This window comes from Rutilus rutilus, assembly GCF_951802725.1.
Source record: "Rutilus rutilus genome assembly, chromosome: 3".
Taxonomy (NCBI): domain Eukaryota; kingdom Metazoa; phylum Chordata; class Actinopteri; order Cypriniformes; family Leuciscidae; genus Rutilus; species Rutilus rutilus.
In genome coordinates, this window is record NC_140211.1 from 27785982 (window position 1) to 27809279 (window position 23298).

Below are 23298 nucleotides of genomic sequence, written 5' to 3' on the forward strand. Positions count from 1 at the left end.
AACAAGGGATCTTCGCCCACAGAACTGCCGCTCACTAAATGGTTGTGCGTGAAAATCCCAGTAGATCATAGTTTCTGAAATACTCAGACCCGTCTGGGACCAACAACTATGCTAAGTTCAAAGTCACTTAACGATCTTCAAGCCTCTGTTATACTCCAGTTTGGACGCGTACACGACAGCTGCGCCCAGCTCGGACACGGACTACTTGTATTTATACTTTCTGCTGAGGTCCGCTCGGTGAACGCGTTCAACGCATGCGCAGTAGATCGGTCGGGACAGTATAATCGATAATATTTTTTATATTTATAGTTTATATTTGCATTTATGTCAAAACCTAGACACTTTCAAACATCAAAATGACATTTATTAATATGTATTCGTGTCAAAATGACATATAAACATCTTTTCCCTATTCTATTTTGCCTGGAAATCCTTCCAACAGGCTTGCAAAAATAGGCATTGGTTCTATTTCTAGCATGCACGCGTTTTCCGTTTTTTTCAAATTCGGCGTCCATGTTATTTCCATCTCTTTCGCGGTTTTAACCTAATGAACGCGCGCCCTTTTGACCGCGCGGTCACAAAAAATGGGAGGCACGCGGCTGTCCGCAAGGAGCCTCCGCGCGCACCCCCGATGACGATTTTTACCCTCGCGGACCCTCGCGCCCTCGCGGTCGCGGAAAGTATAACAGAGGCTTAAGTGCTCGGTCTAAACTCTAAAGCCTTGTTTATGGAGAATGAGGAGTTACGTCACAACGCGTTGCGACGTTCGTCTGTTATAGGACAACTTAGTTTGAATAAACGAGCAGACACTGATTAGCTACTTGATCGCCTAAATTAAAAAATAAGTTTTTATAATTGAAATACATTTTATAAACGTATTATTGCGTTCATAGAGCGAGCTTTTCACTAATTGTTTACAGCTTAAGGGAAGTTACACCCATTCGTTACGGTGCATGTCCACTGGCACGGAGCGAGCGTTTTCAATTAATTCTATGGAAGTCTAGCTTCATGCTCGCGCAGTGCATTTTGGGATTGACAGCGGACCGGAGAAAGCGCTGAGAGCGTCAAAAGGTTGGGCAGTTCTGTGAGGTTCGGGATGTAACGTCTGTCTTGAGAGTTTAAAAATATTCAAATTGTGCCGGAGTTTATGCTGGATTTAGTGCGTAAATCATTTCGTTTACAAATTAGACGCTTTGCATTTGTTATATATGTTAAATTTTTCATTTTGGATGTATTCATTGTGATTATACTGGCTGGGTTTATAAAAGTTAGTAAAATAGTTTTTCCGCTTGCTGTTTTTCATTGAAATAACTTTTGTTTGTGCCAGTGGACATGCACCGTCAGGTGGATACTAACATGTCTTCTAATATCTTCAATTGTTGCGTAGGCGTACACAAGCTGCAGTGGGCATATTTGTAAATGTGCAGGTGCTGCTTTTTAGACACTTCTCCTTTTTGTTTCTTTTTTTCTTTTTCTTTTCCCACTAGCCGGTGGGCTGTAAGAGATTTGTGTTAGTGAACTGATTGTGGCCACCGGCTAGTGGTTTCTTCTTTTTTTTGTTTCACCCCCCTTCCCTAGTAATAGCCTCGGTGTGGATTGGGCCCATAGGATACCGGTTTCTAGCCTGGTTTCCTTATGAGTGTTTCACCCATTTGGAACTGATGTGTGCAGTGTAATGCTGTGAAGTGTGCATCTTTTGAAATAGCTCAAAGAGCATGGTTCCCGTGTTGTGTAGGCTGAGTTTGTAGTGTTTGTCCTCTCTAAAGTGGTGTGCCTTAGCTCACGTGTGGTATTGAAACCTAGGCCTGGTCAAGCTTGTATTCCGGTGGCCCACCCACCTATGGCTTATCCCTTTGTTAAATGATGGATTTGTGTGTTATTTATTGACAACCAAAAGCGACTCATTTTTAACTAAAATAAAATAAAGATTGTATCTTTTTACTTTGTTAAGCCAAGCCTGTGCGTGCTTCTTTGTCAAATAGAGTCCCCTTGCTCTCACCAGTCTTGTCCAAGGGGTGGTGTAGTCAACACTGCCATAGACTTACAGGGGGCTACATCAAGGGGGTAATCTTTCAGCCGGAAACTGAAGCTTCCCCGGGGGCCGCCATTGATTAGCAAGCCACCACCTGCTGTTAGCATTCCATTGACTCCCATTCATTTTGGCGTCACTTTGACAGCGAATAACTTTACATCTGAGGTGTTTAAAGACTCCATTTGTCCATTATTTATTCCTAAAGAAACACGAAAATGTATAAAAGGCTCCATTACCTTGTATCTTATGTTATGGCCCCGTAGAAGCAGTTTTTGTAAAAATAGGCTAACGATTGCGTCATAACCACGCGACTCTCTGTCGCACAGTAGAGAAATTACCGTATGGACAGGAGGAGAAGCTTGCGGGCAATCGGGGGGACGTGGAGGCAAAATGACAAAATAATTAATCAGAATACTTACCAAAAGTTGCTCCTGCTCCTAGCTCATGGACACCTCCTACTCACACTCTCCGTCTCTGCAAGTTTCGGAAGGGAATGATTCAGATTTCTCTTGGCACAGCTACTAGAAGACAGACAGGTTGCTCACGTCACATCTACGTCGTCAAGCTCAGTTTGAGTCTGCGCAGTACGCTCAGCCATCAGGAAGTGAGAGCTTCTAATTGACTTCACTTTTCTCAGTTGAATCCAATGGGGTCGCTGTGTCCATTTCTTTTACTGTCTATGGGCTACATAAACAACTTTACTTGGACCCATTTTGTGGGCTGTCTCTTTAATACCGCGTGGTTTACATGTTGCTGACATTTTTCGAAACACCCACCAAACAAGAGAAAACATATCTCAAACCCCGTTGCACATGTCGTTCAACCCGGAAACGGTATCAAAGGTTGTGCACAGTTTGAGCTTAAACGTGCCCCTGGCCACCCCTGAAAAAAATGTCTGGCTACGCCCCTGCTGATATCTTACATATTTTCTAATTTCACTAAGCATTTTCATTTAGTTTCGTGAAAATTATTATAAAACATGGACCTTTACTTTTATTAAAAGGGCTTATGTCTGTTATTGAGGGATCATTTTGTAAATGTAAGCATCTACAAGACGCACAAACTCATTGCTGGTGCAGTGAGACGTACATGCTACGCCAGATTCCGCTCGAAGTCGTGCATCTTCGGAATTGCGGAGCCGCGCGCGCAGTTACAAAAAGTGCCGTGCAGACTGCCAAGCAAAATGGGGCCTTACGCACACAACGCGCACGACTGCCCACACCATGATGACATCATTTTTGCCCCGCGCACCTAAAGGTTTCAACAGAGAATGTCTAATAAGGCGAGAAGTTTCACTCTCAGTACACTTCCGGCTTCTGAACTGGTTGCAGTTCCACTCTGATTCCATTTGAGGGTGCTCACAGGACGAGTGCAGAATGAATGGAGGTCTATGGCGCTATACCAATCAAAATCCACTTTTCTCAGGATATAATTTTTTGTCTAGTAATTTGAATGTTGTATTCGAAAGGAGATGCAAAGAAATTACACATTGCTGGGTGTTAGATTTTTTAGAGTCACTTATTTGCTTAAAAAAATGTTTTAAAGTGTCAATGACGTCATACACATCGTACGACCAGATATACTGCTTTACGGCAATCCTTCAGTCACTCTGGTGCTTTCGCGCTCTGCACTTTCTTTTCTCTCGAGGCATTGACAACACAGCTGACACAGGTAAACACACGCGCTAGACGAGTTTTTGTTTAGTTTGTTTCTGGTCCCGCTTCGGATGCCACGATGCCATCAAGCGGTATCTCTGGTCGTAATCAGTCCTTCACTGACCAGTCAGCGTTCATTAGCAGAATGCTAGCGTGTTATGGGCAACAACTCAACCTGTAAGAAATCGAAAGGACATAAGTACTCATTCATTCAACTTTCGACCTATAACCCACGTTGAACTTGCAAAACCTACACTCAAATCTGAGATATCTCAACGGCAATCGGGTGAAAGAGACAAATTTAGCCGTCTAGCCCCATAGACTCCCATTAATTTTGCACTCATGGCGATCGCCCCCAGTGGAACTCTGGTGGAACTACAACCAAATTTCGGTACAATAGGACTTAATAGGGAGTGGGCAGGCTCTCCGTAGACGGGCTCTGGTTTCACTCAAAATAGCAACGCTCCAACAATGCGCCTGAACACACCTCGTTTTCAGACCAGCACGCCCATGGGCGAACTGATGGGCGCAAATGCATTTACTATTTAAACAACGTGGTGCAGGACGTGAAAATTATAACTGCGTCGGGCTGAAACTAGGAAAAAACACTGGCCTGGCGCTGCATTGCAACGGGTGTATGATAGGGCCCAAAAGTGTTCTTCTACTTCTTCCGTTTTTTGGCGCGTTGCATTCTTCGTCCCAAAAGTGTTGTACTTCAGTGAGACTGAAGCAGAACAGCAACCCATGACCCCTAGTGGCCATAAAGGAAAATGGCCAGACTGTCACACTAGTAGAGTCTTGCCTTTGAAATGTAGAAAGTAGCCTTCTGTATAGCGTCACACGCAGAGCAAGATTTGAAATCTCCAATTTGTTGAAAAATAATCTTTTTCTTTTTTTTCAACTGGCTTTATGTTATGCCTTTATTTGCGTTCTGTTTTACTTTTTTTTCTCGCTTTTTCCTGTATTCCATTCTTTATATTTTCAAAAGAAAAAATAATTTTTTTCAAAAGAAAAAATATATTTTTTCAAAAGAAAAAAAATATATTTTCAAAAGAAATTTTTCTTTTATACATTACGGCATCATGTCCGATGAGTTAAACATACTGAATCCATAGTTATTAAAGTAACTATTAAACTATCAATGTTACATAAACTGTAGGTGTCCACCTATGATAATTCTGAAGTGTGATATATATAGGCAACACTGGCATAATCTGATGACATCTTCACATCACACTCTCTGAAATATATACATTATTTTGACTCACCATGTGCAGTGGTTATTAAAATTATTTTCATTATAATGATATAATTATATTATAGTTAGGCGGTTTAGTTTGCAATTATAGTGGAGACTTATGCTTGTCTCCACTTCGGTACTTAAGCTGTTTATTATCTTTAGGCAGGTAAACAAAGCATGTGGATATATTGGTTATGAACAGTGTCTGACAGCACTGTTAGTGGCCCTGCAATGCTATTGTTTTGGTGTGTGTGTGTCTGTGTGTGTCTGTGTGTGGTATCATCTTACTCTCCCAGGGGACCATCACATGACTGGTTAGCTTTCTGCTGATTGGAAGAGAGAACTGGAAAAGACAGGAGATAGTTTCAAAGCTCTGAATGAAAAACACATGGAGAGAGACAGAGGAAGGGAGTGAGTGGAACAGAGAGAGAGAGAGAGAGAGAGAGAGATTGACTAAATCCTGCTCAGTGAAAGAGGGGGAGCACATTCACACCCTTAAGGGGACTCACAGAGAGGAGAGAGAATCAGAAAACCAGTCAGATTTCGTATTCAGTCAGTGAAACACAGAAACATGTCCAGCTCAATCCTGCGAAGACATTCCAGCAAAAAGGGATTAGATAACCTCAAGAGGTGAGATGTTCTTCATTTGTGTGTGTGTGTGTGTGTGTGTGTGTGTGTGTGTGTGTGTGTGTGTGTGTTTGTGGCCATTTGGTCAGAGGTGTAGTCTTTGATCTACAGAGTTACACCAGTTTGTTTTGCCTCTAAATGGAGTATGCTGCAGTTCATTCAATCCTGTTCAATTATGAATCTTGACTTTTATAACCTAAAAATTATGACTTTTAAACTCTTATCATGCTGATAGTAATGATCTGTTTTTATCTAGAAGTGCTGGGTAGCACCAGACTGTCATTGGGACAGTTTATCAGGCAGGACAGGGGGGTCAAGAGGGGAAACACAGAGCATGAGTTCTTCTGCTGTTTATCAGTTCTTCAGGGTGTTTAGGGGGAAGGGTTCAAATTATTGTCGGTTGTTTTGCGGTCTCTCTGTATTTCATACAAATTGTATAGTCAAAGGCTTCCCAGGTGTTTTGAGGGTAGATTATTGTGTTGTTACATAGTTTTGAGTGATGTCATGAAATTATAATGTGTCTGTCCTTGAGGAGGTGTCTGTAGTTAAAGTAAAATCTGTCCCAAAGCCGTCCCAGATGGCTGCTGTTCACACGGCACATGGTGAGTCAATTCATGACATCATGTGGAATGGCAAAGACATGCTTCAATAGCTTCTTTTATTACTGGAATTTTCCTGAGAGTGGTGACATCATCAGATCACCCCCTTCTCTAAATCTGCTGGATGTGCGATACAGAGCGGCCCCCACCCACTCTGCCCTAAGGACCTGAGATCCTCTAAACTGTGCCGGAAAAATTGAGCCGTTTTACCACCCAGCCACTCACACTGGGTTTATTAAACAAAGGAAATAGTGCAGTTATTATTGATGTTATAGGTTTAGGCTATACTCTGCTTTAATGCTTGCTATGTTCACTCACTCAGTATGATATGTTTTGTAACAGATTCAAATTTGTAAGCAGAATGAGAGTAGTTGAACAGTTTGACTAACTACTCTGTTTTTAACCATAACAGTCTAGAGATGTATGTGTTTTTCTTCTTCCGTGTGTCCATGTGTAACATAGGAATTAAGATTTACTGAACTACTGTTTACTTGGAGAAGGACATTCAGAATGTTTGTTTGATAAGCACAGTAGATAAACAGAGTTAAAATAAATACAGTTGCAATGAGAACACCTTAGCTGCTTATTTAGGACAGGTTAAAGACACTATTATCAATCAGTGCATCAGTTCCCAGAGGTGTGTGTAATGTGTATAGCAGGAGAGACTTTAGTAAAACTTGTGATTTAATGGGTGATTGTGTAAATCTGCCTGGCAATCACCCACCTCTGCACAATTATTGTAAATATTTAGTAAAAGGTGTTGTTCCAGTTCCTGTAATGTCAGCCCCCATAAAGGAAGCCAGTGAGCCATTTCCTGTCAGTGTGAACCCTGCACTTCCTGTACATGTTTAACTTACTTCCTGTCCATCTCTGACCCTACCTTCTGTCAGATGACCCCTATCATTGTCATAAGAATGATGATGCGCTTGTTCGGAAGATATATACATATCAGCCTCTGTTTACCTTCATGCACAACACAAATGCAGCATTCTTGATTTAGTTATCTTAATTTTTAGTAATTATGTTTTAAAAACATAGTAATTGTGAACGTTGTTATTATTATTCATTTGTCATTATTTGTTATTTGTAATTGTTTTTGTGTGTACAGGATCACTGTTCAGCGCAGTCTGGAGGATGCAGAAGAAATTGAGAGAGAACGACGACGGCGTGCGAGAGCCAGTACCTCTACTGAGGCTTCTCAAGCTACGGCACAGACTCTGGACAACCAGTTAGTTTCAAAACCCTAAAAGCATACTCCAGTCTTCAGCAAATACTTAAAAGAAACTGTGTTGTGTGTATTTGTTTTGTTTCCATGGAATCCCAACCCCCAGATTGTGGCTCAAGCCAACTTTCTCTGTCTTACTCATTGTGTTGTGTTAATCTGTTTGTGAGTTTGTATGTGTATATGTGACAAGACCACACCTGTTCTTTTGATTCAGTTACAGAGTCTTCTATTCTATTCTATTCTATTCTATTCTATTCTATTCTATTCTATTCTATTCTATTCTATTCTATTCTATTCTATTCTATTCTATTCTAACAGACTCAACTGTTGTAAGTAGACTAGTTCTTGTTTTGGTATCTTAGTGAGAGGCAATTCTGAAAGTGTTTCACTGTTTGTAGGGGTCAGAATGATGTGGTTTCAAACTCTCCTCCATCCTCTTTGGAAGAGGACGAAGGCTTCAGTGATTGGACACTTCTGAGCAGGCGCAAAGAGGAACAAATGAAACATAAAGATGTAAAAACACATCTCAACGGCTCTCGTCCCTCAAAACCCCAGCTCTGTTCCAGCTCTGCTCAACATAGTAAACTGCATGATGTAAACGTGCATGACAGCACCCCATTTACACAGACTCGACCCCCCTTTTCAAATCAGCAAAACCTGGATGAGGATGGTGATGATGAAGACTGGGGTGCCAGAGAACAGGAAAGAAGGGCTAATATTAAGGCAGCAGAGAGGGAGGAGGGAGAGATCAGACGGTGGTGTGCAGAGGAGGAGGATCCGAGAAGGATGAAAGGTCATGAATCATCTTTCTGGAAAAAACTAAATCAGAGCTGTAATGTGGATGAGAAGGTACAATATTCAAGAAGGCATTTAACCTCAACTCAGTCATGCATCAAAATCAGTCTTTCAAAGGTGCCTACTGTAAGTACTTAATGCAGCGAACATACAAACTTCTGAATCTTTTTTTTTTTTTTTCACAGGGAGAAAAAAAGGTAGAGATGAAGATATCCTACACCTCCACAGTCGTCCTCCAACAGAATGGGAGACAATACAGCACAAATGGACAAGAGGGGAGGAGAATAAATGACAGGTACAGGCGTAGACAGGCACACACTTTACAACAATACAGCTCAGTAAGCTAAAGCTTTAAATGAACTTTAGAAAATGAAGGCTGTTATTGTGTAAAAATGCTATAAAAAGCATTTTAAAATATGCTCGGCTCAAGTTAAAGCTTTTAAACTTTATTCATTATAATTATTTACTGTTGTAGCCTATACCTAACAGGATGGAAACAAATATCTAGGGCTGATTACATCAAATGCTTAGACAAGTCTTATAAGTTAGCCATCTAATTTTTTCATTAAGATCTGTCAGAACTTTAAGTCAGTTAATTAAAAAAAGACAGACTTAACATTGTGGGTGTGTTTATGCAAGTAGCCACTTAAGCTAAATATTGCTCATTGAGGGGTTGAGAGTTAGTTTACATGAGGGTGTCAACTTGAAGTTAACTTTAGCTCTAAATGACATTTTGTGACGAGCTTGTTCATCTAATCCTGTCAATCACAATTTTAAAGCAATATGTGACTGCTTACCTCACTCGTCACTCCTGTGACTGTTATGAAAAATCCTCTGATATGCTATATGGAGACATAGCTATGCAGGAGAACAGTTTGAGAACGGTGTGCCAATGATTGGGCAGCAATAGAGTTGGCTCTGTGTTGAGAAATGACATGATAAAATCACAAGTTTCACAACTTCCCCAGAACTAATGTCCTTCCTGAGTTCAGCGCTTTTAATCTAACTCAGAGAAGTGAAGATACAGAGTGACATGGACACAGTCGATTCAACAGCTCTCAGTAGTCCAGAGAGGTTTTTAAATTGAGCTCTAAATTAAATTTTGGGACGAGCTTGTTCATTTTATCCTGTCAATCACAATTTTAAAGCAATATGTGACTGCTTACCTCAATCGTCAGTGACTGTTAGGAAAAATCCTCTGACATGCTATATGGAGACATAGCTATGCAGGAGAACAGTTTGAGAACGGTGTGCCAATGATTGGGCAGCAATAGAGTTGGCTCTGTGTTGAGAAATGACATGATAAAATCACAAGTTTCACAACTTCCCCAGAACTAATGTCCTTCCTGAGTTCAGCGCTTTTCATCTTACTCAGAGAAGTGAAGGTACAGAGTAACATGGACACAGTCGATTCAACAGCTCTTAGCAGTCCAGAGAGGTAAAAAAAACCTGCATTTGAGGTAGAATACTTTTTTCATGAATCATTTCCCTTTCTCAATCTTGTTGTATTTAGTGTGTCGGAGGAAGTGTTTGTGAATAACAGTGAGGAGAACCAGCAGCACAGAGAAACAGAGGATCAGACTCATGAGGAGGTGCAGAGGATAATGAGAGAGGAGGAGAGAGAGAGGAAGAGGAGGGATGTGATGGAGAAGTTAAAGAGGTTGAGTATATCCAGCGGAGATCCAGAGGAGCCTTTCAGTCCTCTCAGCCCCAGGAGCCCCTCCTACATGGTATGACATCATCACCATCAGACACCTCACACCTCAAAATGACATTATAATTAAAGATTTGTTACAGATATGAGCAAACATGCTTGTTAAACAGTATTCAAATTAACATTAACACAGTTTTTAATTGCTGATGATCTGGCATCATTATCTAAATCACAATGTTGACCTGCAAAACAAATGAAAACTTCTGGATTGATTAGTTTTATAGAGTGTCAGACTTGGTCTGAAGATTCGGTACACGAGTGAATGGTTTCACCAAGTGAGCCTCAAGTTCCACTTTTAGTGTCTAAGCAATTTGAAAAAACTGTAAACACACCTGAATCAGCGAATCAGGGTCTTCAGGACAAAGACTGTACATATAACAAGATGTTTCACTCAGATTATTATGAATGGGAGAAACACGCAATATGGCTAAATCCGCCTTTTACACATCACATCACAGAGGCTACAAGGCTTAATGCACAGATCTGATCTTTTGACCATTTAAAAAATGTTTGTCCTGCCAGTTTATTTTCACGTATTCACAAAACGTATATCTATGTATAAATTAATCCCCGCCCAAACAAGAATGATTCTGTTGGTGATCGAGGTTGACCCTCAGGTTCGGAATGGTAGTATATAACAATTATTTAAATACTTCATGCCGGGTAGTTCTTTGACTTTAATGCACACCAGATGTGATTATCCTGCTTATGATCACTTGCAAGCAATGTCGAGTTAAAGCAAGTTGATGTTTGCACCACAAAATTTGAATGAATGTATAAAAATAACAGTAGTTCTCGTTAGTTATTTTAATATCTGTGTTTGCATGTGTGCAACAATGCCCAATTCTTGTCAGATGTGAGCAAAACATCAGATTTTTGTGCCAGTGTAAGTGCAGACATAGAACCTGAACAGAACAGGAACAGAACAAAACTGCACATGCGCATTAGCTGGACCAACTGGAAATATAAGCTTTAAATGCTATTTGAGCATAGAAAAACACATTTATGGGACAGTTCGTGTCAGAATTTTTTTTCCTTTTTTTGCTGATTTGAAATATTTTATTTAAAATCTGAGTTTTGCCAGCAGTTTTTGTTATTCTTGCATGCCTGAAAATACGATGCAAATATGGCCACCAAGTGAACTTACTTTATTTGAAAGAGACTTCAGGATTATTAGAAACTTCTAGTCAGGTTGGTTGGAGCTAAAGTCTGCAGTAAGGTGGCCCTCTATGATCAAGATTGGACACTCTGCGGAGATCTTGTTTGTGTCTTCATGTGGGGACAAATGTCTCAAATGATAATAAACCTGAAAAACCTATAGGGACCTTTTATGAGGAAATACCTTGATGAAGAAAACATGTTTGTAAAGGGACAAAAAAAAATTCTATACAATTTGGTGGTGTTTACAGTGCAGAAATGGCTCAAATCACCTTTATGAATAACAGATAATGGTTTGATAATGGTAGGTCCTCTGCCTGATATAAAACATGACATACTACAAAACATGTGTTTGTGCATTGTGCTCAGTGGTGTTTTCACTCTGTAATTTTATCTGGTATCTTCCATGTGCTTTTTCCGTGACTGACATCTTCCATGTGCTGTGTGTGGTTCTGATATTTCCATTGCAATGGTGTGGGGTTGAGGGATAAAGATGAAACATGAAGCATTTGCTTTACATTGCTGAGGTGCTTTGTGTGTGTGTGCTTTATTTGCTTGCTGGATTCAGGCTGAGGGTGAGGAGTGGCAATCAGAAGGTACAAGCTCGGTGAGTTGCATGTGCATGATAGTATCGAATTGTACGTTAGAGTGTTTGTGTGTGTCTGCTAGTACTGTGCACCTTACACTTGCTTTAAAAAGCTGTGGTTATAATTGCTTTGCATTTGTTCCGTTTATGTCCACGATCATATTCCCTTCCATCTTACTTTTACAATGTTCTGAAAAAAACTGATCCTGATAAAGTTTAGCATTTAATGAACCATTTTTTTTTTATGTATGAACATTTATGATGACCTCAGTGCCCCAAATATATATGTGTACGACTTATTTTAAAGGCAACAGATCAGTTCTTAAAAGCACAGGCACATAAGGTGATGACATTTTAAAAACACAGGAAATGGGTGGCAGGAAGACATTTTGTGAACGAATGTATCCTATACTGTTGGGCAAAACTGAACCTTTTTGTGGAAAGTGAAATTGGAACCAACTACAGGGATTTACAGGGTCAAAAAAGCCAGATACAGGGATTTACAGGGTCAACAAAGCCAGATACAAAGTCTCCAGCAATGAAATTATGAAATAAATCTGCTTACAACATCAATCGGTTGAACTGCTTTTCAGTATTGGCTCAAAATCTTGACAGAGAATTTACTTTTTGCAATCATTATCTGTTACCCAATTTAGTTGCGCTGCTTTTCACTTTTTCCCTTTTGCCTGGAAACATTGCACAAAATATTGCCATAAATGTTTTCATGCTTATGACTAAGAATTAACACATTTTTTGAATCAATTTACAAATAAATGTTGCTTTACTGTTTAATCTACAGATTACTGAGAGGACTGAGTCTTTAAACCGCTCCGTTAAAAAAAAGTAAGTAGACTTCAGAAACACACATACAGATTGAGATCATTGGATACAAGTGATTTATTGTAGGATTGCAAAAAAAAACACACAAAAAACAAAACAACCCTCATAGTATGGAGTGTGAGAAGCAGCAGGGGCAGGATTGTTTTTCTGTGCTGTGGTATGACATCATGGGTTCATCAGTATTTTCTGTTGTATCTAAACATGACACATGAATGATTCATTCATGAATAAACAGCTGTTTGAAACATGGTTTGCCTTTCAGGCAGACATGACATGACATGTTTCTCTCTATGTATCTTTCTCCTATTCAAAATGGTATTTTTTTTTTTTTTTTACATGTATCTCAAAAGCCTGGCTATTCTTTTCCACATTGTTTTGTCTTGGCATGAAGTATAAACAATATACTTCACAGTGCTTTTGTTTGTATCTTACTCTACTTAATGAGTCATGGTCCTCTTCATGTCACTGCTTGTTCTGAGATTATCTGTTTCTTGGAAAACAGTGGTGCTTTAGGTAATATTTCATCTGTTTGTGAAAACAGGAACAGCATAAAGAAGACACAGCCTCCCACGATCATCTCAAAGTTAGATGGCAGATTGGAGCAGTACAACCATGCCATTGAGGTGAATTACCTTCGCATGTGCTTGTATAATGTCAATTTCATAGTTAGGCTTTTTGCATATATTCCTGTAAACACACCTGCACAGCTATTCTGCTGCTTTTACATTCATTTCTTTACACATGCAGCTCTTCTTACCACACCCAGTGCTTACTTACACCTGCTCTGATGTTTACTACTCTGATCTCACTGCTGGGGTGCATTCGGACACCCTGCATGCCCAGGCACCTCTTCTGTTAGTCATACTGACTCAAACTATTGTGCTCTTAGCCTGGCCTCTGTTTTCCTGCCACCTAACTGTCAGGAAGTGTGCAAAAGCCCCATGGCAAATGTGTGTGTAATGGATCCAGGTGTTACTGTGCTTTTGTTGCTGAGAGTTACACAGGTGTTTTATCACATAGTCTCTGCTGTGAATCAGATAGCGTAATATTTCCGGTCATAGTGTGTGTTTTTGTGCATGTGCAGGAGTGCTATAAAGAGGGGAACGCAGTCAAGCTAATGGATGTCCCAACATCACCAGAGCCTGTATCTGCTCGGAAGACCCTGTTTGAGGCGGGGGAAGCCTGGAATCAGAATTCAGCAAGGGCTGTGTCCTCTAAGGTTCATATGGTCATATATTCTGTTAAATAGTTCACCCAAAAAAATTGAAATTCTGTCACCATTTTCTCACCCAAGAATGTCTCAGTGTTCTTTCTTTCTTTCTTTCTTTCTTTCTTTCTTTCTTTCTTTCTTTCTTTCTTTCTTTCTTTCTTTCTTTCTTTCTTTCTTTCTTTCTTTCTTTCTTTCTTTCTTTCTTTCTTTCTTTCTTTCTCACCATACAATGAAAGTCATTGGTTCAGTGTTGTTTTAGACCCCTCTGACTGTCATTGTATGGACAAAAATACATTTTTTATTTATGTTCCACAAAAGACTGTCATACAGGTTTAGAACAACAATATGAGAGTAAATAATGACAGAATTTTAATTTTCTGTGAGAAGTGCCAATACGCAAAAAAAGTGATGGTAAGCTACTGATTAAAATATAGAAGCCTACTGCGTAATGCTGCAGCACATTGAGCTCTCTCAGCCACTGTAGGTTTGGCACTAAAAAGTCAGTGAGTGAGTAAATGAAAGAATAAATGATGACATGTTACTCTGATTCAGGATACAGAGGGAATAAATGTGGGCGTGACAGATCTAATTAACCAATGGGTGAAAGGAAACTCAGATGTCAACACCAAGAGCCCCTCCTCCAAAACAGCTGTAAGTTTAAATGGGTCTCTGAATGTTAATCGCATAGTTTCTTTCCTGAATCCTACTAATAGTTCATTTCCTTCTGAAACTTTTGTATCCTCTATGTTCTTTTTCTTCAACTTTAGTTCTCTTCTTTCCACTTTTTCTTGTGCCTGCTGTTCTTCTCATCTTTTTCAATAAGGTAAACAATTCCTATCTCTCTTTTTCTCCATGAGTGGGTGGATTTAGGTGGTTTCTCACTCTTTCAAAATGTCAATGGGGTCCACTGGGTTAAAGTCCAATGGCAATAAACTATTGTGGAAGAGTTTTAGAAGACGCCAGCAATTTTAAAATATCTGATGTCTGCTTTGTTTTTGTGACTTTTTGGCTTTGGACTGCTGCTGTGTATGTATATGTGTTTTCAATCTATAGAAAATATAAAAGATTTTGTATGGTTAAAGTTCATGCTGTGGCAGGTCATGTGATGGGAGAGATCCCTGAATAGCCTGTTGTTCAATGACGCCATCTAGTGGTTTAGGCCTGAACCAAGGTAAAAAAAAAAAAAAAAAAAAAAACTTTTAGCTTAAAAAAACATTAATCCTAACTATGGCATTTATTATCTTTCTTTGTGTGTGTTAGTGTCAGGATGTTAAGGCTGGTGAGGTGCGTAACATAAAATCCATGTGGGAGAATCTGGGAGACAACTTGTCACAGGATAAACCATGTGCAAAGGTACATCAAAACTCCTTGTGACACTAAACCATGATCTACCCTACATAAACCTTCTTCTAAACTGCTGTTAGGTTAAGGTTATAGGTTAATTGCTCAAAAACAACCCATAAACAACAATCAGCATCAGTTCTTATAATCATCGTTTGAGTTTGGCTGTTCACATTGAGCACAGGCTCATTATCTTGCATTTGTTGTTTTAGATTTAGTAGTACTTAAGTCCCCTTCACTTGGTTTTATAGGTTTAAAGGTTGTAATTGGATCTTTACCTTTTCAGGGATCGTCTGGAAAAAAGTACAAATTTGTTGTGAGTGGGCATGGGAAGTACGAGAAGGTCTTCATTGATAATGACACAAACTAAGGATCAAGTAAGAAATTTATTTTCTTTATTCAAATTTTTTATTCAAAATAACAAAGTATAAATTCAGCATGTTTATTACTACACAGACATAAGTCATGCTTTACTAGAGTAACTAAAGTATGATAATGTGCTATACATTAGCTTGGTTGTATACCGCTGGTTACAAACACACTACATTAAAATAACTTCTGGGTGTACACGGTACAGTGTGCATGTGATGATTAATTGTTAAAGAGTGTTTATTGTAGTGTTATAAATCATGACAATATATGTGATGGTTCCATTTGTAGTGTTTATTTAGGATATTTGTAGCCAGTTCTCTCCTTTTGTAACAGAGATCCCTGAAGTACAAAGGCTGCCAAAATTATCATCTTATAAAGTGTCTTCTTTCCTTGGAACTGGGTAGTATTCAGTAAATGTCACATGCCTGCTCTCTCACCCATCAGTCTAATGATTATTTTTGACACTGAACTACAAATGAATCCATAAGCATGAAATCACTTGCAACATTTCACTAGAAATGTGTTTGTAAGAAAACATCCAAAACTCAAATGGTTTTAACTTAAAAGAAATGTAAAAATGAACACATCTGAAACTAGTTTTTAGGATCTTATTTCATGATCAACATAATTAGATTAACATTTTATTTTCAAATATCTTTCCTTCATGTTCTAGTTATACCTTTCCAATTTCCCTCTGACCTTTTTGAAATGAACAGCACTGCCATCATGTCATATCTCATTCTGAGCAGGGCTCTTGACACCGCTCAGGACGTCACATTCTGAAACTCTCTATTCAGAACAAGACTGCTCGCACCACCCAGCTTGGCTGACGTGAGCAAACTTAAACCCAGGATCCATCCACATTGCTCTCTGAGCCACTTTCCTTTTTTGATCATTGTCATCATTACATTTTCAGCCCTTGCTCACTTCCTCACTCGCCACATCCCGAACAGCTGCACCTATCAGTCGCTCTCTCAATGCAGGAATGACTAGGCCTCAATTTCAGCTGACCAGCCCCTTACTGCACTGCTCAGAGCAGAGTGCAGTGTATAGTTTGTTTGTCTCATCGTTGATTTCATGAAGAAAAAGGAAATTACATTTACAGCACTACAATACTACATATTTGGATAATTTTGTAGTTGAAATCAACTTTACACTGTACATTTGAAATTCAATCAAACATCTGCCATTATTTCTGTAGATGCACCAAATCCTTTGGCTGTTCTGTTGAAGTCTTTTGGCTCTTCGCCTTTCTGTTTGCGATTCAGCAGCCCTCTTTCAAAGGCTGTAGCTATTTTGTTGAGAGGTTTCGCAGCTGCCTCCTTCAGCTTCCGGGCATTGAAGCGCGGGCTGTAGAGAAGGATGGGCAGACGGTGGACGAAGGATGGGACCAACTGGCCATCCTTCTCTATGTTTTTCCGCTCTTCCTCGGTTTTGTTGCTATGTATCTGCTTCATAATGTTCTCCTTTGTGGCAAACATATGAAAAAGTACAGCATCCCACATTTTTGTTACCTTGGGCTCATCTTTCTTTTTGACCACGTCCTGTTCACCCGATGACTGTTCTTTGTCCCTTGCAGACTTGTCTTTACCACTTATATTTAGATCTGCTTTCGGAGCATTTTGCTCTGCATCAGGCTCTGGAAAACTGGGGGCATCAGGTTCAACAACCATGTGCTTTTTCAACCTTGTCCAGCCACTGAGTTTGGCCTTCAGGCCTTTGGGTTTTTGTGCACTCTTAGGTTCATTTTGTCCCTTCTGATCATTTGGTGTGGGTTCAGAGGGAGTCTCTTTGCTAAACTTGCCATCTTCAGTGGCTACAGCTTCATTTTGTCTTTCAGTGGCTAATGAATCTTTTAAACACTTTTGAGGTTTTGAGGTATCAGACTTTAACACTTTAACTGTGATGAGATCAATTTTTGAGTCCTGAGCAGTTATATGTTGTGCTTTTACATCCATATTAGATGCTTTGGCTTCTGTCTGGGATTTAACACAGCTTTCATCAGATGAAGAGAGTGGTAGAGATTTGGCGGCCTTGAGAAGCATGGCAGCAAGACTATTTTCTGCACTTGGAGCTTTGCAAAAAGTCTTGACAATTGAACACGGTAAAGCCTTTTGAGTGTCAGATTTTACGGATTTGGACTGCACACTATCCATATTCAATTTGGTGTCCTGGGGTACGTTATTTGATGGTTTGATTGAATTTCTTTGTAATGTTGTTGGATTGTTTGATTTAGATTCAATTTTAACTTTAAATGCAGCTTTGGAATCAGTGTTGGTTTTATTGGAGACCTGTAAGTCTGATTCCAAATCTATCAATGGGTCTTTTGTAACACCACTGATGCCGTTGTCTTGTTTAGAAGATTTATCCTTTGCCAAATGCGTGACTAGAGCCTCAGAGTAAGGTGCAGGTGAAAATACCTGTCCATCTGAGGGGATTTTGGATGATGCACTTCTTTTGTTTGGAGGGCTTGGAATAGATTTCACATTGTTGTCATTTTTCAGCATTTGCTGACCTTTGGTTTCTTCTGTGTTTTGGTTGATTTTATCTTTGGATTTCAAGGAGGGAGGTGTTGAATTTGGGTTTAATAAAACTTCATTTTTATTTGCTCCTGATTTAGATGCATCTGATTTAAATGTATTTGCAAGTTGAGGTGCCTCTGTTTTAAAGGGACTTTTAATATTAAATATATCTGTTTTAGGGGGGCTTGGACGATCAAATATATCTGATTTGGCCAAAACTACAGGATTGGCTGCACAAGACTTATTTGAGTCTTCATGTCTGGTTATTTCTGTCTTTGATGAGTCTGTAAAGATAGATGAACCTAACCTTGATTGAGCTGTAGATTTAGTTTCCTCTGGCTTTAAGAGGGCTGCACGTTTAATATCAGGAGGGACTTTAATGTAACTTCTGGTGTCTGCAGATGGCATTCTAGAGTCTGTGATATTGGTTGAGTTTGTTGTGATTTTATTTACAGTGAAACCTTCATTGTTGGTGTTTATGATATTGTGGAGTTGATTGCCTGTAGTGATGGCAGTAGAAGAATCACAGACAGCAGAGTAAGTTCCTAAAGAACTTTTGGATAAACATGGCAAGGTTTTCTGCTCTTGATTTGCAGAAACGTGTGACTGCATCATTTTCACTGATGCAGGATTAAAACTTTCTGTTGGATATATAAATCTGTGTGCAGTCTCTGACTGCACTGTTTGCAGTGGGATATTTTGAACTGACAAGACATTTTTTGTTAACAATCCGGTTATATTTGAGTTCTGAATATTTGATTGCACCTGGGGAAAAGGGTAAGTTGGCATTTTTTTCCCCTCTGCTGCAAAAGGAGGGGTGGGGATGTCTGTAGATCCTGAATTTAGTTGTCTAGGAGCCTCTGATACAGCAGTGGGGTTTACAATCATTCTTAAAGGTGTCATTTGAAGTTCATTGCACATTGCATCTTCAGGATTTAAAGCTAGAGGCCTTGGTTGTACTCCAGGGATTGTCTCTCGCTCCTTTAAACTTTTATCTGCTATATCCGAAGTGGGATTATTGATGGTTTCAATTTCAGTTTTGTCAGTTACTAGTACCGTAGTACTTGTTTGGTTTGTCATCGCGATTTGCAAGGGCAGTGCAGTCACTGAAGTTTTTAAAGACTCTAAATCTGCCAAGGATTTGTCTGCATTGAAATCAGATATAATGCTAAGCCTGTCTTGAGATGTCTTGGTTGGAGTTTTGGACATGCAATTCTCATATGTCATGTTTTTAATCTCTTCTGGTATTTCAGGCTTAGACACAGATAGATCACCATATGAATTCATCTTGATTCCACCATAAGCAATATATTCAGCAGGTGTCAAACCATAGTATGTTGACCTTCGTTTTGAGACGTTAATATCATTTTGCAATGGCTTCTGGTTGCCCACAAACCGTGCTGGTGGTCTTGGTGACCAGTATACAGGAGTACTGGGTGTTTGGTAGTTTCGGGAAGGTGCAGGCATGGATGTTTCCTGACTTGCATCTGTTGGAACAGACTTGGCTGGTGTCATTATACAGGTTTCTGAAGTTTCAGTTTTAGTCATTGGATACTCCTGTATAACTGTAGATGTAAGCACCTCACATGCTCTAGAGCTTGACTTACTAGCCTCGGTAGGGGTCTTAGATAAAGAAACTTCACATTTAGAAATCTTTGGTGTCAAGCATTCTTCAGAATAGGCATGAGAAGTGAATGGTTTGGGTCCTGTGGCAAACACAACACCATTTGGAATGGAATTCGTTATTTTATCCACAGCAATTTTTTTAAGGCCATCATCATGATCAGCTGCTGCACTCTGAGCTTTTACACTAATCAGTGAGGGAGGCTGGAGCCATTTATTTTGAGGTAGGGGTCCCTGATGGTTTTCTGTAGAGACTCTTGCCTCCATTGTGGAGGATAATGTAGAGTTGAATGCAAACAAGGGTTGATTATCTGCAGAAGCTTCAAAAACAGGTCGTACTGAGCTTACATGTGCATTCATCTGACAAGGTGGCATTTGAAATTCATACCTTGTCCCTGAATTTTGTTTAACATCTATCACTGGATTTTTTGCAATGGATGGTGCTTCTCCCTGTAAAGCAGAACCACAAGCCCAGGGGTCTTGAATAGGGGGCTTTGATATCTTATAAAATGACGTTTTTGGAGTATAAATCATTGTTTGTGGGAAAGCAGCAGTTTTCTCCATTGTGGAAGTCTTGACTTGTGACCTAGCTGTTTCCATGACGTGACTATTTGTGAGAGGTGTGTGAGTAATGAGTGCAGGTGCAACGTTTTTATATCCTTCCACATTGGATTGGCTCACTGGAACCTGAGAGATTGACGGTTGTGTCTGGGAACCCGGTGCACAGGCTGATGTCAAATTTGGAGCGGGAGGTCGAACTGGATTCAAAGGGGGGGGTTGTATTTGCACTGAGGCTTGATAGGTCTGTTGTTCGCCGAATGTGTCATGCGTCATCCTTACTCTAGAGGAACTGGACTGAAGTGTTTGACTGAAGGCTATCTCAAAGGATGAATCTGGGTCTGCGTCTGTGGCCTGCTCTGAGTCTTCATCAAAAAGGATTGATGAGCATGTGTATAGAGGTGCTATCTGGTGCTCCAGCGATCGGGCAGGGTATGAGTACGACTGTGGAGACAGTGTCGGCGTGGAACTGTAGTGTGAGCTGTTGGTGGGGTAAAAGTATGGGGAAGGGGAGTGAAGGCAGAAAGGGCTGCTGGAGGAGTATCGAGAATCGAAGGTCCCGCTAAAGAGAGGGGTTTCTGGAGTCCTTGGAGGCGTGGACTGGTCGCTGTGCTCCAGGTCAGGGCTGGCCTCATTTACTGGTGACAGGTTTGACCGGAATGGGATGGGTGTCTGAGAGGAAGAGCTGACTTTCTTTTTGGCACTTTTCTTCAGGAGTTTCTGCAGACGGGCATTGTCTCGCCCTGGTTTTGGCAGTAGAGGGGGAGGGTACTGCTGTGGAAGCAGACTAGACTGACTACCGTAACTTAAAGCCATCAGCATTTCAACACCTGCATTGAAAACAAGCCACAAATACTAGTATTTAAAAAAATCAACTTCAATTCATACTGAATGCTAACTTTGGTTTTAAACTTGATCTCTATATTTCTTCATATTAACTGTGAATTTCACTCCATCATCATGCTTAATACATGCTTAAAGAATTCAAATGTCTGGATTCCATTTTGGCTTCATTTCAATTTCTGAGTGAAAATTGTCCTACACAATTTTTTTAAAGTGTAGATAACTTATATAACAGTGTTATGTATTGTATGTCCAAACCCAGAAGCTAATTTGAAATTAAATTTTTACTTGAGGGTTACTCGCAGGGTTTACTTTTCACTCTTAAATGAATATATAAATGTATGGATTTATGACTGTATATATATATATATTGATGTGGTTAATGCAAAATAACTGACCTCTCTCTATCTCTCTTTAGCTGGCTGCTGGACGCAAAGAGGTCCGAAGACAGGATGCTGATATGATCACCGTCCTTCAGTTATTGCACTGTTAAAAAAAAAAAAAAATTGATTTAAACCCACTAAATTTGAAAACTTTTACATTTGAATTGCTGCCTTAAATTTGAAGAAAAATCAAAGTGGTGCCAAAGCTTTGAATGATTGTACTGATGAAGAAAATCATATAATTGGGTAAAGGTGACCCAAATATTTGGAAACAAGGATGGTGTTTTAATCACAATTGACTGTTACAGTGTGATTAGTTACAATAACATCACATTAATGTGTCAAAACTTAAATCAGTGGTGTTCAGTCCTGCTCCTGGAGAGCCACAAATTTAGTTCCAAGTTCCAACACAACTTCATGCCTGAACGTTTATAGTGATCCTGAAGACTTTGATTAGCTGGTTCAGGTGTGTTTAAGTAAGGCTAGAGCTAAACCCTGCTGGTAGACCTTAAGGAACATGATTCAACACCTCTTCCTTAAAAATAAGGATTTTTGTGAAAACAAAAGTAATTTACAGAAAGTAAGTTCTCAGTTTGTCAAAATGTTGAATGATTTCTTTATAGCTGATATAAATTTTCTTTTAGTTTAAATAGCGTTTTCATTCTGAGCATTCTTACTCTCTCAATTAGTTTTCTTTCCTCTCTCATGATTTTCTTTTAGAATATTGTCTCCATATAAGTGAGTAATATTCTGTTATAGCCTTACACTGTCAACACATGTAAACCAATCAACCAAACATCTGTGCAGTGTAAGGTGTATTTGTCACAAATAAAACTCGTCAATTTTCGGGTGAGTGTTTTGTCTCTTTGTTCATCCATACTGTTGAAAATATGTCCTCTTAAATTCCATACATACATAGAATATACATAGTGAGTTGTAGAATGTCTTTCCATGTATATTTACATTTAGACATCCTGCACAGGCGTGTCAAAATACCGTGATTTTGTTAACCATGAACAAGTTTTTTTTTTTTTTAGGGTAGTATGTTTGTCCTCTGTTAATAAGCATATATGACCCTTACATATAACAGAATTTATTAAATTCAAATTCACCATTATACAGAATATCCCTAAAGTCTGGTCAATATTGTAATATTCTTGCATGTACATACAGTCTGTGACTCCCTCTGTATCTGGGTTACTTTAGTATCTGTGTGTATTCTAGTGCCTGTGTGACAGTAGTATCCCTGAAATGTGATCTTGAGCTGCTCTACGTTTTATTTTTGCCCACTGAAAGACTGCACATCCTGGAACCACAATGAGATAAACACGACCCCAGCCTCAATTCTCACACAACAAGCACAGAGGTGGAAATTACACTAACTACTTTCATTAGAATGCATTTAATAGTTATCTTATAATACATAAGATAATTAAAGTTTTTTTTATCTTTATCTTGTATTACTGTGTATCTGGTTGACAAACATTTTAACCTCAGTGATCTAATTCCCTTCCTTTCCTGAGACATGTGTGAGATGTCTGAGTGCTGAAGACCTGAGACATGTCTGTTTGATTTAGGCTCTTTTAGCTTAACACCTCTGTTCTATTAGCAATTGAAAGACTTCATGCTAAATCGTTGTACTGTTCACTATTGTGTATTGTAACAAAGAATTTTTTTACTTTATTAAATACTTCAGGTAGGATGATCGTGCTATAAGCATTCATGAGACTTACAGTGAGGCCAGAAGAGAGAGATGATGCTGATCTGCAAAAGATATGAACAGACAGATATGAAATTAATATCAGTTAATAAGTACTGTGAAATACAAATACAAGGTGCACAAATGCCACACACTGGCCAGTCATATTATATATTCCAAACAAAGATCTTAAATGACAAAAGCAGCTTTCAATGGTTTTAAAGCAAGCACTTTGACACTAGTGGTAGTTAGCACAATGAGCAGAGGCCTAGTGTC

At 39.4% G+C, this 23298-nt stretch overlaps 2 protein-coding genes across 5 annotated transcripts; one reads left to right on the plus strand and one right to left on the minus strand.

Moving 5' to 3' along the window:
* The first annotated feature begins 5302 nt into the window (after positions 1-5302).
* Positions 5303-22170, plus strand: lsp1b (lymphocyte specific protein 1 b). Of its 4 annotated transcripts, XM_084404229.1 has the most exons (13): positions 5303-5557; positions 7262-7381; positions 7777-8227; positions 8359-8468; positions 9687-9903; positions 11614-11652; positions 12431-12474; positions 13013-13094; positions 13556-13690; positions 14234-14332; positions 14942-15034; positions 15309-15399; positions 21359-22170. In XM_084404229.1, exons 1-12 carry the CDS (start codon positions 5499-5501, stop codon positions 15390-15392), a joined length of 1533 nt encoding a protein of 510 aa, XP_084260355.1. In that variant the 5' UTR covers positions 5303-5498; the 3' UTR covers positions 15393-15399; positions 21359-22170. The 4 variants fall into 4 exon arrangements, with proteins under 4 accessions (XP_084260355.1, XP_084260356.1, XP_084260357.1 ...); XM_084404230.1 differs by lacking the exon at positions 11614-11652; XM_084404231.1 differs by lacking the exon at positions 14234-14332 and having other exon boundaries at positions 5314-5557.
* LOC311287399 (uncharacterized protein) lies at positions 16417-21068 on the minus strand. Its single transcript, XM_084404228.1, has one exon. It carries the CDS (start codon positions 20917-20919, stop codon positions 16570-16572), a length of 4350 nt encoding a protein of 1449 aa, XP_084260354.1. The 5' UTR covers positions 20920-21068; the 3' UTR covers positions 16417-16569.
* Positions 22171-23298: the final 1128 nt, after the last annotated feature.